This window comes from Sorex fumeus, unplaced genomic scaffold, assembly GCF_029834395.1.
Source record: "Sorex fumeus unplaced genomic scaffold, SorFum_2.1 ptg000072l, whole genome shotgun sequence".
Classification (NCBI taxonomy): Eukaryota; Metazoa; Chordata; class Mammalia; order Eulipotyphla; family Soricidae; genus Sorex; species Sorex fumeus.
In genome coordinates, this window is record NW_026606129.1 from 4433754 (window position 1) to 4447693 (window position 13940).

Sequence of the window (13940 nt, forward strand, 5' to 3'; positions counted from 1 at the left end):
GCGGGGCTGGGAGGTCGAGGGGGGCTGCTCAGCGCCGGGCACTTGAAGGGACAAGGCTAGTAAGGGAGCCGGGGGTGTGGGCGGGGCTGCTGGGGGCCCAGGTGGGCGTTGCCGCAGGACCCCGGCGTTGGGGCTCAGTGGCTGTGAGGATCAGGAGCGTGCCCCTTGGAGCGTGCCTCGTGGGTCGGGGCTGCTGGGGGCCCAGGTGGGCAGGGCGGGGCCTGGCTCGAGTCCTTGCCGCCCTAGATGCACCCAGGAGTCGCCTCACGCCGCGTCACCCCGAGTCCCTTTACACGTTCCTGTCCCTGTTCCTCCAGCTGTGTCCCAGCAGGCCGGGAGTCCGCGGGCCGGGCAGGGATGGTCTGGCGGATCCCGTGAGGATGGAGCAGGACTGTATTCTCCCCCACCCCCTCCCCCACCCCCTCCAGGTCTCCCCCCAACTTTTCTTTATTTGGGTTCTGGCTTGTGGCTCGTGACGGACACTCAGCGTCATCCAGCTACGCGTATCGTGCCCTGAGATGCATGGCCTCATGGCCTCGGGGGCTCCAAGCAGCTTGGAAGGTGGGGGACCCCGGGAGGGGCAGGCTCACACGGCAGTGCTCAGCCAAACTGTCAGCCTGCACCCTGTGTGACAGCCAGGGGTGCTGCTGCCACCTTGTGGCTGAGGAGTGCGCTGCAGGACTCCTGTCGCCCAGAGGGGAGAAAGTGAGGTGCAGGCAGACGCAGCCTGTGGGGCCAGAACCGGGCCTCCCTGGGCAGAACCGGGCCTCCCTGGGCCTCCCTGGCCCTCTGCTGAGTCACACTCCAGGGCCTTGGCGTTCAGCCTCCAGCTTAAATTTCCCCTTTCCTCAGCTGAGTTCCTGTGAACCCGGTGCTGCGGGTGAGCCGTGCTGCAGCATCTCTGAGGCTCTGCTGCCCTTGTCCCTGTCCCGGGGCTCCTGACCGGACAGGTGGTCTCCGGGCGCCCAGGGGGCTGGGTGTGGGCATGCCCCTTCCCCGCCATCTTCAGGCCTGAGCCCTTCGTGTCCTTGGGTGACCCTGTCACGCTAGTGGTGTTCAGTCGTGGCCTTACGGAGCACAGGTGGACGCTGCCCGTGGCCGTTCCTCGATGCCCGAGCACCCACGTATCTGGGGACATTCGTGGCAGGTGTCCTCGGCACCTGGGCTCTGAGCAGACAGGCGGCCGGTCCTGGGAAAGAAGGAGTCCGAGGGGTCCCGTCCACTCCAGGCGTGTGCTTGGGCCATCATGAGTTCTCAGGGGAGAAGCTGGATGCTGTCCGGAGGCTCCTGCAGACCGTTCCATGCTTTCAGCCGTGATGTCTCAGGCCTCTGCTCCGTGTGTCCAGCCCGGGGCCGTGGTTCGAAGACAGATCCCGAGAAAACCCGCCGTGGGCCTTCCTGGAACACGGCGGCCGCCATGTGGCAGGCTCCTGGGCACCATCCCATTGTCCCCAACGGCCCTGCCGCCCCTCTGTCCCCAGGAGTACATCGCCAAGCAGTTCGGCTTCATGCAGAAGCAGATCGGCTACGATGTGCTGGCGGAGGACACCATCACCGCACTGCTGCACAACAACCGCAAGCTGCTGGAGAAGCACATCACGGCCGCCGAGATCGACACCTTCGTCAGCCTGGTGCGCAAGAACCGGGAGCCCAGGTAGGCCCACGGTGGGAGCAGGGGTGCGGGAGAGAGGGCTGTGTCTCTCGGGTGCAGGGGTGCAGGGGTGCAGGGAAGAGGGTTGTGTCTCTTGGGAGCAGGTGTGTAGGGGAGAGGGCTGTGTCTCTCGGGTGCAGGGGTGTGGGGGAGAGGATCTGTACCTCCCAGATGCAGGGGGAATGGGGAGGGGGCCTGTGCCTCCTGGGTGCAGAGGTGCAGCAGAGAGGGCTGTGCCTCCCGAGTGCAGAGGTGTGAAGAGCTGTGTCTCCCAGATGCCGGGATGCGGGGGAGGATCCTCTGCCTCCCAGATGCAAGGGTGGGGTTACCTGTGCCTCCCGAATGCAGGGGTGAGGGGGGGAGAGGACGCGTGCCTTTTGCATGCAGGGGTGCAGGGGTCATGCCTCTTCAATGCAGGGCTGTGGGGGAGATGGGTCTGTGCTCCTGGGTGCGGGCGTGTGGGGGTTCGTGCCTCCCGGGTCAGGCCTTCCTCTCCACACACACCCCTGCACCTCTTCTCGCTCCAACTCTGCCTCTCCTCCCTGGGACTGCGGCAGCCCGGGTGGCGTGTCCAGGGTGGCAGAGGGTCAGCGCAGGAGGAGCAGGCTCGGAGCTCGTCCTGTCTCCGCAGGTTCTTGGATTACCTCTCTGACCTCTGCGTGTCCATGAACAAGTCCATTCCCGTGACCCAGGAGCTGATCTGCAAAGCTGTGCTGAACCCCGCCAACGCGGACATCCTGATTGAGACCAAGTGAGCGCCCACCTGCGCCTTGGGGTCAGGGTGCAGCAGGATGGGGCCGGGCAGTGTCTGGACTTCTGGACTTCCCTTCGCCTGACTGGAAGGCCCCTCACCTTTGACACATGCACCCTTCCCCTGGCCGAGGGAATCGGGGGCTTGTCTGCCGAGGGCCTCTGCCAGCGTGGTCCCCCTTGGCTCTCTGGTCGGAGGAGGGAACCGGAGCCTCTAATCCCGGGCTCTCCGCCGTCAAGGGGGTTGGGTGGTGGCAGGAGCCGGGAGCTGGCTGTGGGACTGGCTCCTTCCTGAGTGGACCAGAACTGTCCCCGTCAGCTTCGGGGCAGAATGTCCCAGACGTGCCAGGGTCCCCCGGCGGCCCCCACTTGGGAGCCCTGGAATGCCGTGGGCAGGACTTTCTGCAGCCCTGCCTCCCTGCGCCCCCTGCGTCCAAATAACGGGCTTCATCCCCTGCCCGCAGGCTGGTTCTCTCTCGCTTCGAATTTGAAGGGGTCTCCGGGGCCGGGGAGAGCGCGCTGGACGCGGGAGAGGACGAGGAGGAGGTGTGGCTTTTCTGGAGGGACAGTGGCAAGGAGATCCGCAGCAAGAGTGTCCGGGAACTGGCTCAGGACGCCAAGGAGGGCCAGAAGGAGGACCGGGACGTCCTCAGCTACTACAGGTGTGCAGGCGGCAGTGCTGGGGGCGGGGCTGGGGGCGGGGCTTGGGTGGGGCGTGGCTAAGGGCAGGCCGGGGCTGGGCTGGGCGGGGCTGAGGGTGGGCGGGGCCGGAGTGTTGAGGGCGGGGCTTGGGTGTGGGGTGGGAGTGTGGCAAGACTGGGATTGGGATTGGGGGTGGGGTAGGCCTGGGGGTGGTGCAGGGACCACGGTCGCGGGTAGCAGACAGGTGTGAGGGCCCAGCAGAAATGACACAGACCTGCTGGGCCAGAGAAGGACGGAGCTGCTTCTGGGGACCCAGCTGCCGGCTTCCGCGCAGGCCAGAATATGCCACCTCTGTGTGCCCGTCTCACAGAGCCCCCGGCAGCCGCCGTTCCGTTCAGGGCTAGGAAGTGTGCGTGCACCCTGTTAGCTGTCCACCTGCCCGTCCGTACACACTCACGTCCATAGTCTGTGCCCACTGCATATGCAGAGCTTCGGGGTCAGCCCAGCACTGCAGGCTGCTCTGGCCTCCCCTGCCCTGGCCCTGGCCCTCCTCAGACAGCGCCATCCACTGCCCTGTCTAGCCGCCTGCCTGCTGGCTCTCACCCTGCCGTCTCGGGGAAGGGCGATAGGAGCGTTTGCCGTCCCCTGTCAGGCCTGAGGAGGGCGCTGCCTCCCCCGCCTGACCCTCCTCTCCGGGTTCCCGCCAGTGTGGGCACTACCCCGGGCCTGGAACCGTCAGCGGCTGCGTGCGGGAGCGTGGGCTGCGTCTGCTGTGTAGCTCCTTTAGCGTGGACCCTGCTCTATCAGTGGGCCACGTTTTCATTAGTCTGAGTTGTGGTCATAAGCCCGAAGCTCTATGGTGGGGGCTGGGGGGGCGCTGTGTGAGTGCAGCTTCACCCTGCGAGAGATTCTTGCACCCCCAAATGCTGCGAGAGTCCCGGGGAGTCTGGGGGTTGCCTACGCCCAGCCCCGAGAACTTTCTCCTCATGCTTCTTAACGTGGGCTCACTGCCCGGCCTGGAAGGCTCCTGATTTCATCTTACGGACCCCAGGGGTGACTCGATGGTCTCACCATGGCTCTGGGGCAACAGAAGTGCGTCTGGGCCGGGGTCTGTCGGCATCTGCCCCCGAGCCTCGTCTCTCCCCTTTCACTAGGTTGGTTCTGGAGTCGCTTGAGGAACCTTCTGAGCTGGGCCTGGGGGCGGTGGAGTCCAGGTGCGGGTGGCAGGAGAGCAGGAGCCTCGCAGCCTGAGCCCTGCGCCTCGGTTTCCCTTGTTGGCGGTCAGCACAGACCCACAGAAACTCCTCCGGCTCCAGCGGGGCCTGTGCTGGGCTCGGCCGGCCAGGTTCCCCGAGCAGGGCCAGGGGAGAGGTGCTCGAGGGAGGTTCCCTGTGGCATCGATTGGGTGACTGACGGCAGCCCGGGGGTCCTCAGCTGGATGCCGGGGCGTGAGGCCGCCCATCTCCCGTGTCCCTCCCCCGCCCCCGGGTGTCAGCTCTCGGCCCTGCGCCCCGCAGGTACCAGCTGAACCTGTTTGCGCGGATGTGCTTGGACCGCCAGTACCTGGCCATCAACGAGATCTCGGGGCAGCTGGACGTGGACCTCATCCTGCGCTGCATGTCGGACGAGAACCTGCCCTACGACCTGCGCGCCTCCTTCTGCCGCCTCATGCTCCACATGCACGTGGACCGCGACCCCCAGGAGCAGGTCACCCCCGTGAAGTACGCCCGCCTCTGGTCCGAGATCCCGTCCGAGATCGCCATCGACGAGTGAGTGCACACCGCGCGGCCCTGACTAGCCGAGACTGGTTAGCGCGGCCCTGAGCTAGCTGAGACTAGTCAGTACATCCTGGTGCTAGTCGGGAGACTAGTAAGTGTGACCCAGAGCTAGTTGGGAGACTGGTTAGCATGGCCCTGAGCTAGCCGGGAGACTGGTTAGCGCGGCTCTGAGCTAGCTGAGACTAGTCAGTACATCCTGGTGCTAGTCGGGAGACTAGTGTGACTCAGAGCTAGTTGGGGGAGTGGTCAGCTTGGCGCTGAGCTAGTCGGGAGACTGGTTAGTATGGTCCTGAGCTAGCTGAGACTAGTTAGCGTGGCCCCGAGCTAGCTGAGACTAGTCAGTACATCCTGGTGCTAGTCGGGAGACTAGTAAGTGTGACTCAGAGCTAGTTGGGAGAGTGGTTAGCATGGCCCTGAGCAAGTTGGGAGAGTGGTTAGCGCGGCCCTGAGCTACCTGTGACTAGTTAGTACATCCTGGTGCTAGTCGGGAGACTAGTCAGTGTGGCTCAGAGCTAGTTGGGAGACTGGTTTGTGTGGCCCTGGGTTAGCCGAGACTAGTTAGTGCAGCCGTGGGCCAGTCGGGAGACTAGTGCGGCCCAGAGCTAGCTGCGACTAGTTAGTGCCGCTCTGAGCTAGTTGGGAGACTGGTTAGTGTGGCCCTGAGCTAGCCAGCAGACTGGTCAGTGCGACCCTCAGCCTAGTCAGGAGACTGGTTAGCGCAGCCCCGAGCTAGTTGAGAGACTGGTTAGTGCGTCCCTGAGCTAGTCGGGAGACTGGTCAGTGCGGCCCTCAGCCCAGTCAGGAGACTGGTTAGTTCTCACCTCTCAGGATCCCACGGGAGGGATCTTGAGGGTCACGGGGGAAAACGTGCTCCCTGTCCTCAGAACTTGACAGGGCGGGGCGCCAGTTCTTGGGAGGGCTCTCAGCCCACCCGCCCGGTCGCTGCGAGGGCCCTGTGGGTGGGCCTGGAGCCAGGTCGGCCCTGAGCCCTTCCCTCTCTCGCCTGTGTGCGGGCGCCAGGGCTCGGGGGCGGAGGGGCCGGGCCCGGGGCTGAGACGCAGACGTCAGAGGCGGGGGCTGGGGGGCGCGGGGAAGCTGGGCTGAGGCTGTCTCCCTGCAGCTACGACAGCAGCGGCACGTCCAAGGACGAGATCAAGGAGCGCTTCGCGCAGACCATGGACTTCGTGGAGGAGTACCTACGCGACGTGGTGTGCCAGCGCTTCCCCTTCTCGGACAAGGAGAAGAACAAGCTGACCTTTGAGGTACCGGCGCCGCGGCGGGCAGCACGCAGCATCCCGCTCAGCGTCAGGAGCCGAGACGGGCCACTGGGCCTGGTGGTGGTCACGCTCTCGGCAGCGCGGAGGGCAGGAAGGCGTGGGCAGGGCAGAGTCCGCCTCCTGCCGCTGCGGGGGCTGTGCAGACTCGCCCTCCACTCGCGTTGCTGGCGCATGGACCCGGGGGCACGCGCCTGGCCTTCAGGGTGCTGCTTTCGAGGGGGTGTGTTGCTGGGACGTGTGTCCTGGGTGTCCTGGGGAGCCGTGTGGACCCGAGCCCCGCCCCCCTGCACCGACTGGTGTCGCGGGGGGTCGTGAGAAACCCCTGCACTGTCTTTCCCCGCAGGAAGTTCCTGTCGGCCCCTTCCCCGCCCTGGAGCGCAGGTGGCGGGGGTGGGTGCCAGTCACCTTCCTTGTTCTCTGCTGCCAGGTGGTGAACTTGGCGAGGAACCTCATCTACTTCGGCTTCTACAACTTCTCTGACCTCCTGCGACTGACCAAGATCCTGCTGGCTATCCTGGACTGTGTGCACGTGACCACCATCTTCCCCCTCAGCAAGATCGCCAAAGGGGAGGAGACGAAAGGTGAGGCCGGGCGGGACGCGTCTGCCCACTCGCCTTCCCCGTCTGCCTGGTGCCTGCACTCTGCCCCTGTGCTCGGGGAGACCCAGCTGCCTTGTCATCCCCTTTGGTTCAAGATGTAGTCGCTGTGCCCCCCTGTGCCCCCCGTGCTCTGCTGTGTCCCCCTGTGTCCCCTCTGTCTCCTGTCCCCCGTGTCCCCCGTGTTCCCGTGTCCTCTGCGTCTGTTACGAGGGACAGCGGCCCGGGGGTGTGGCGGCCGCAGCGTGCTAAGCTTGTCCCATCCAGGCAGTAACGTGATGCGTTCCATCCACGGCGTGGGCGAGCTCATGACGCAGGTCGTCCTCCGGGGCGGGGGCTTCCTGCCCCTGACGCCCATGGCCGCGGCCCCGGAGGGCGCCGTGAAGCAGGCCGAGCCCGAGAAGGAGGACATCATGGTCATGGACACGAAGCTGAAGATCATCGAGATCCTTCAGGTAATGGTGGGGTGGATTCCCCGGCCGCGGCCTGGTCCTGCCCTCTCTGTGGTGGGCTTGCGAGAGTGGACTCGCATCCACTGCTGGCCAGGGCCCTGCCTCCTGGGGTGCTGGCCCCGGGCAGACTGGCACTGAGACAGTGCTGGCCGCTGAGCCCGGACTTCGATGTGGCGTCCGAGGTGGGGCCGTGTGTGTGTGTGTCGGGGGTGTTGGGGGGTGGTGGGAGGGGGAGTTGTTCTCTCGGGGGGCTCCCAAGTAGTGCTGGGGGCCGTGGTGACACCGGTCAGCGGGCTGAGGGTTCAGTGCTGGTGCCCTGTAGTGCTGGGAGGGACCGGGGGCATCCAGGAAGTGTTCGGCAGAGCCCGGGGGGAGCTGGGTTCCGACCCCAACCGCAGACCCATGGGCCTGGAGGGTCCGGGCTGTGACTCCTTGCAGGGGTGTGAGGAGGAGGTGGGTTTGCTGCGGCCGGGGGCAGGGCCGAGTCTGGCGTGTGGCCTGTGTCGGGGAGGAGGGGGCCAGGCGGGGCTTACCCAAGACCCAGTTCCGCGAGGACTTGGGGCAGATGTGGTGCCCGCAGGACGGGGTGGGCCGTGGTCACTCGGGAGAGGTTGATGGCACAAAGCGTGGGAGGGGCCCTGGAGCAGAGTGGGCAGTGTGGCTCTCCACAGAGGGTGGAAAGGCAGACGCTCACTGGTGCCCGGGCACCCTGGGACGAGGGGTTTGGAGCTGAGCGGACCCGCGGCTTCCTCCCATCAGTCCTCCGGGATTAAAAGCAGCTGTTTCTCCCCCTCCGCCCCTCGAGCCAAGTCGGCCCCCCGTGCTCCAGGCGAGGCCCCTCTCAGTGGGCAGCTGCCCATGGGCACCGCTGACCCGGCCATTTCTCATAACCAGCGTTTGCGTTTCCTGACTCCCTAGTTCATCCTGAACGTGAGGCTGGATTACCGGATCTCCTGCCTCCTGTGCATATTTAAGCGGGAGTTTGACGAGAGCAACTCCCAGACCTCAGAGGCGGCCCCTGGGAACAGCAGCCAGGAGACGCCCAGCAGCGTGCCAGGTCAGGGGGGGACGGGGCTGGGCCCAGGTCAGTGCGGGCAGAGGGGTCCGGTCAGCTGCGGCTGACCCAGCAGGGCTGCTGCTGAGGCCACGGCAGGTGGGAACAGGCCCGGTGGGTCTCCTGGACACGGGGGGGGGGGGGCAGCTGGTTATTACTGCCCCGAGCATCGCCATCCCCATGGGTAGGGACCCTAGGAAGTCACCCCGATGAAACCCAGGATAAAGCAGTTATCCGTGTTTGGGACATGCCGTCCACTGACCCGGGAAAAGTCCGAGGTTAGGGCGAGGGTGGAAGGAATCATCGCCAGCCGTCTGGGCATCCCCGCCAGGAGGACCTCCAGGCTCTGCTCTGCCAGACCCCCTGGACCTGGGCACTCCGGGCACAGCTTTGAGCCTGGCCGCCTGTCCTTCTGGAAGGTTCCAGGAGGGCCGCAGCCTGCTCTAGTCTCCCCCGTTGCACTGTGTTCTGACTCGCAGGCGCCCTGGACTTCGAGCACATCGAGGAGCAGGCGGAAGGCATCTTCGGAGGAAGGCAAGTGGGGTCCGGGTGCGGCTCGGGGGCCTTCGCGGGGGCTCGGGGACACTGACCGGGCTCAGGCGGGCGCGTCTTTGGGGGCGAGTCTCTGCTTTGGGCTCCTTACATGGACACTTTGAAACTTGGTGCCCAGGTCATAGGGTGTGTGTGTGTGGGGGGTGTGTGTGTGGGGGGTGTGTGGGGGTGTGTGTATGTGTGTCTGTTGTGGGGTGTGTGAGTGTGTGTGTGTGATGTGTGGGGTGTGTGTGTGTGTGTGTGTGTGTATGGTGTGTGTGTGTGGGGGGATGTGGGGTGTGTGAATGTGTGTATGTGTGTCTGTTGTGGGGTGTGTGAGTGTGTGTATGTGATGTGTGTGTGGTGTGTGTGTGTGTGTGTGTGTGTGGTGTATGTGTTTCCTGCCCAGGTCATAGCGTGTGTGTTTGTGTGTGGTGTGTGTGAGTGTGTGTGTGGTGTGTATGAGTGTGTGTGGAATGTGTGTGTGGTGTGTTATGTTTGCGTGTGTGTGGTGTGAGCATGTGTGTGTTGTGTACGCGCACATGTGGTTGTGTGTGTGTATGGTGTGTATGAGTGTGTGGTGTGTTGTGCGTGTGTGTGTGGTGTGAGCATGTGTGTGTTGTGTACGCGCACGTGTGGTTGTGTGTGTGTGTGTGTGTGTGTTTCCTACCCAGGACAGAAACCCTTGAGGCGCTTCTCTCAGCAGACACACTGGGGGATTGCGTGTCCCTTGCTGTTCCTCAGCTGTGACCTCGGGAGCTGGGTGGGGCGCGGCCCCGCACCCGGGCTGTGCTCTGCCCTGGCACTGAGGGAGGCCGGGGGGCAGCGTGAGGCCGCGAGCTGGTGGTCCTGCCGTCTCGTCTCTTGAGCGTGGACACGGCCCAGCCCGGGCTGGAGCACACGCCTCGCCGCAGTCCAGCGCTGGTCCCTCCCCCGGCCTCCTCCCTCAGGCCTGCACAGCCGACAGTGGCCAGGAGCACCGGCCCCGGGCGTGGGCAGTCTCATGGCGCACCTGTTCCTTCTTCCTCCCTCCGATCTTGTGCTCGGGTCTGAGCTCCTCAGGCAGTGCTCGGGTGCATCTCCTGACTCGGTGCTGTGGCGGGGCCCCCTGTCGGCCCTCGGGTGAGGGTGGCCGTCCTGTGCTGGCGGCTCTGTGGGTGGGGAGCAGCCTGGCCCTTTGGGATTCGCATCGGAGTCCCTCAGGACCAGCAGGGACAGCGACCCCTCCCACCCGCGCTGGGGAGCTGACACCAGGGCAGGGGGCGCTGGGCAGAGGTGGGCCCGCGTGCCTCGCGCTTCTGCTGCCCCGCTGACGGGGCAGCTGGGGTCCCCAGAAGGACGAGCAGAGGCGCACGTGGGGGCTGGTGGGCACAGCCTGACTCTGTGCCTCGTGGGAGGGGGGCGTCACAGCCGAGGTTTGCTGCAGTCCAGGGGTGGGTGGTGGGTGGTGACTCGCCCCTGCAGCTGAGGCGTGTCCTGGGCAGCCCTGCCCCGGATTTTCTCGGGGGCCTGCGGCTGGGGGTGGGGGTGCTGCCCAGGTAGCCTCGGGCTGTGGGCAGTGCAGGGGTGACACAGGATTGGATGCCGAGTGTCACTCGGGGCCCATGACCGGGTGCAGGGTGCAAAGCTGATTCTCAGCCCAATGCATGGCCCAGGACCTGGCTCTTGAGGCTGTGTCTGGGGGTCCCAGGTGGCACCTCCCGGGGTCCAGGGCCTGAGGCTGAGCCTCGGTGACAGTGGCCACTTGGCCCGGGGCACTGGGACTTGTTGGGATGTGGGCGCTGCCCATCCAGCCTGGACGTGCAGGGGCTGGCCCTGTCGGTCAGCGGCCCTGAGCCCCAGGGTCCATCCTGCGGAGTGATGCGGGGGCAGGGTGACCCCGGGTGGGGTATCTGTGAGCAGGGGCTTGGGTCCTGGCTCTGACGAGGGGCCACTCACCGACCCCTCACCTCACAAGCGGTGACCCTCTGGCTAGTGGTCCTGGTTAGGAGACCACAGGGAGCCTGTCTGCCTTGGCTCGCGTTCTCCTCCGCCCCCACCCCACCCCCACAGCGAGCCCGAGTGTCCGTCTGTCCGGGAGCTGCCCGCCCAACGCCCACCCTCCGCAGTGGGCCCGGGTGCCCATCTGTCCGGCCCCCCATGCCACCCCCCTTCAGAGTGCCAAGCGCCCACCCGGGCCGAGCTCACGTGCCTGCCCCCCGCAGTGAGGAGAACACCCCGCTGGACCTGGACGACCACGGGGGCAGGACGTTCCTGCGCGTGCTGCTGCACCTGACCATGCACGACTACCCGCCCCTGGTGTCGGGCGCCCTGCAGCTGCTCTTCCGCCACTTCAGCCAGCGCCAGGAGGTCCTGCAGGCCTTCAAGCAGGTGGGCGAGGGCGCGAGGGGCACACGCGAGTGCGAATGTGCGTGAGGAGCCTACGAGGGTGTGAGCGTGTGTCCTTGTCCGAGTGGGGGGGTGTGAGCACGTTTGTGTGTGCAAGTGTGGGTGTGAGCATGTGTGCGTGTTTGAGTGGGGGTGTGAGCGTGTGTGCGTGTACGCGTGTGGGGAGCGTGTGTGCATGTGCAAGTGTGGGATTGTGAGCATGTGTGCGTGTGCGAGTGTGTGAGGGACCTGAGTGTGGATGAGGGTGAACGCGTCCGTGGGGATGTCTCCTTTTGTTCCTGAGTGTTCGTCCCCGAGAGTGTGAGTCTCACAAGCCTGAGTGCTTATGTGCGTGTGCATTGGCATGTGTGAGAGGGTCTGCGTGCACGTGTGAGTGCAGTGTATATAAATACCTGTGTCTCTGTGTGTGCGTTTCTGAGTGTGTCTGTATCGTGTGTGCCCAGAACCTGTGTGTGTCTGAGGGCGTGCTGTCTGCAACGTGGTTGTGTATGTGAGTGTGACTGAGTGTCGTATGCACAAGTGCAGGGGTGTGTGTGTGAGCGCTGTGCCGTGAGTGTACATGAGTGTGAGGGTGAGTGTTTTGGGTGCACCTGACTCTGTCTGTCTTATGTGTGTGCAAGTGTGTGAAAATGGGTGTTGTGTGTATGTGCCATGTGTGGGTACATTGTACACATGTGTATATGGTGAATGCACCGCTGTGAGTTTTTGTGTGCACCCGTACAGTGCATGGCTGTGTGCTTGTGTGCCTGTGTCTGAGTATGTGTATGTGTGCATGAGTATGACTGTTTGCATGAGTACAGATGTGTGATTGTGTGTAAACATGCACGAGTACATGTGTGTGATTGTGTGCACGATTGCATGTGTGGTTGTGTGCGCGTGTGTGCCTGTACTTGTGCACGTGTACCTGTACGTGTATGATTGTGAGCATGTGTGCCTGTACGTACGTGGTTGTGCGTATGTGCCTGAATGTGTGTGTTTGTGTGTGCGTGTGTGTGTGCACATGTGCCCGTGTGTGTGGTTGTACCTTATACTTTGTGATTGTGTGCGCCTGTGTGTGACTGTACATGTGTGCCTGAACACGTGTGATTTTATGAACATGTGTGCCCTGAGAGGTGCCCAGTGCCCAGTGCCACCCCTGGTCATGTTCTCCAGGTCCAGCTGCTGGTCACCAGCCAGGACGTGGACAACTACAAGCAGATCAAGCAGGACCTGGACCAGCTGCGCTCCATCGTGGAGAAGTCGGAGCTCTGGGTGTACAAGGGCCAGGGCCCCGACGAGGCCATGGATGGGGCCTCGGGTGACAGCGAGCACAAGAAAACAGAGGTGGGTGAGTGGCAGCCACTGCCCGGACAGGCCACCCCGCTCGGGCCTCACGCCTGCCGGGAGGTCATGGCACATCGTGCTGCAGTGTAGGGGGCTGCCCCGGGGACACTGGGACCTCAGTGCCGTGGGCAGCGGACACCGAGTAGCCCCTTGGGCAGACCCCGTCCTCAGCAGAGTTGCTCTGCGCCTGGCCCTTGAGTGTCCAGGAGGGACGCCGTGAGGATGGGCCTGTGTGAGTGGGTGGGATCTGCTGCCCCTGCCTACCTGGGGGGCCCCACAGTGAGCTCAGGGCCCAGAGCTCAGAGCCCAGAACCCAGAGCCCAGAGCTCAGAGCCCAGAACCCAGTGCCCAGAGCACAGCAGGCTCAGAGCACTCCTGTGCTGTTTGTCCCTAGGACGGGGGTGGCAGGTCCCAGCAGGAGAGCACCAGCAGCTACAACTACCGCGTGGTCAAAGAGGTGAGTGTCTGCGTGGCCGCCCTCACACCGGGACAGGCTTGGGGGTCGGGCACAGTGCTCAGAGCACATGCCCCCCATGTGCAGCCGTGGGGTGTCCAGGAATCAGCCCAGGGCACAGCAGGGTGTGGGGCCTCAGGTTTGTGCTTCTGAAGGCGAGTGGGGCAGGGAGGGGAGCGGAGGGCGGTCTCAGAGCGTCCCTGCGTGCTGGTGCTAGCTGGGGGCTGGGTCCCAGGTGGGTCCGGGAACTCCGCTCCATCCCTGGGCTCCCGGCGGCAGGCCTGGCATCCCATGGATCTTCAGAACCAAACCCCCAGCCTTCCGGAGCCTTCCCTTAGGCCTTGTGTGGAATCGCTTAGACGCAGCCAGTGGGCACCGATCCCGGGGCAGGAGTCTCGCCTGGAGTTCAGCAGAGGGGGTCCTGCTGACCGCAGTGGCCACGCCTGGCCCCGCCCTGTCTGGGGGAGGCTGCCGAGACCCTCCCGGCCAGCCCCGTCGTAGGCCCTGTCGTGTCTGCGGGGGGCCACGCGGCCAGGGGGCCGGAGACCCAGACGCTGCTGCTCCCGCAGATCCTGGTCCGGCTGAGCAAGCTGTGCGTGCAGGAGGGCGCCTCGGGCCGCAGGAGCCGCAAGCAACAACAGCGGCTGCTGCGCAACATGGGGGCCCACGGCGTGGTGCTGGAGCTGCTGCAGATCCCCTACGAGAAGGTGCGCGGGCCCGGGGAGCCCGGGGCTGCAGCTCCCCGGAGTGGGGGAGGAGGGGGGCCCGGGGGGCTGCGACCCCAGAGAGAAGGGGTCCGGGGCTGCAGATCCCCAGACAGGGGGGCTTGAGGCTGCGACCCCCAGAGAGAAGGGGTCTGGGGCTACAGATCCCCAGAGTGGGGGAGGAGGGGGGCCCGGGGGACTGCGACCCCCAGAGAGAAGGGGTCTGGGGCTACAGATCCCCAGACAGGGGGGCTTGAGGCTGCGACCCCCAGAGAGAAGGGGTCCGGGGCTGCAGATCCCCAGACAGGGGGGCTTGAGGCTGCGACCTGCAGAGAGGGGG

General features: G+C 65.1%; 1 protein-coding gene across 6 annotated transcripts in view; it reads left to right on the forward strand.

Moving 5' to 3' along the window:
* ITPR1 (inositol 1,4,5-trisphosphate receptor type 1) overlaps positions 1 to 13940 on the forward strand; it is a 142094-nt gene that overhangs the window by 59298 nt on the left and 68856 nt on the right. For all 6 annotated transcript variants that reach the window (XM_056129649.1, XM_056129650.1, XM_056129652.1 and 3 more), the window contains 13 exons: positions 1482 to 1654; positions 2283 to 2402; positions 2866 to 3063; positions 4561 to 4812; positions 5942 to 6083; positions 6526 to 6679; positions 6962 to 7149; positions 8065 to 8203; positions 8680 to 8738; positions 10940 to 11101; positions 12272 to 12442; positions 12837 to 12899; positions 13466 to 13603. In XM_056129649.1, the coding sequence (XP_055985624.1) occupies positions 1482 to 1654; positions 2283 to 2402; positions 2866 to 3063; positions 4561 to 4812; positions 5942 to 6083; positions 6526 to 6679; positions 6962 to 7149; positions 8065 to 8203; positions 8680 to 8738; positions 10940 to 11101; positions 12272 to 12442; positions 12837 to 12899; positions 13466 to 13603 (1959 nt within the window). The remainder of the gene's footprint in view (positions 1 to 1481; positions 1655 to 2282; positions 2403 to 2865; positions 3064 to 4560; positions 4813 to 5941; positions 6084 to 6525; positions 6680 to 6961; positions 7150 to 8064; positions 8204 to 8679; positions 8739 to 10939; positions 11102 to 12271; positions 12443 to 12836; positions 12900 to 13465; positions 13604 to 13940) is intronic.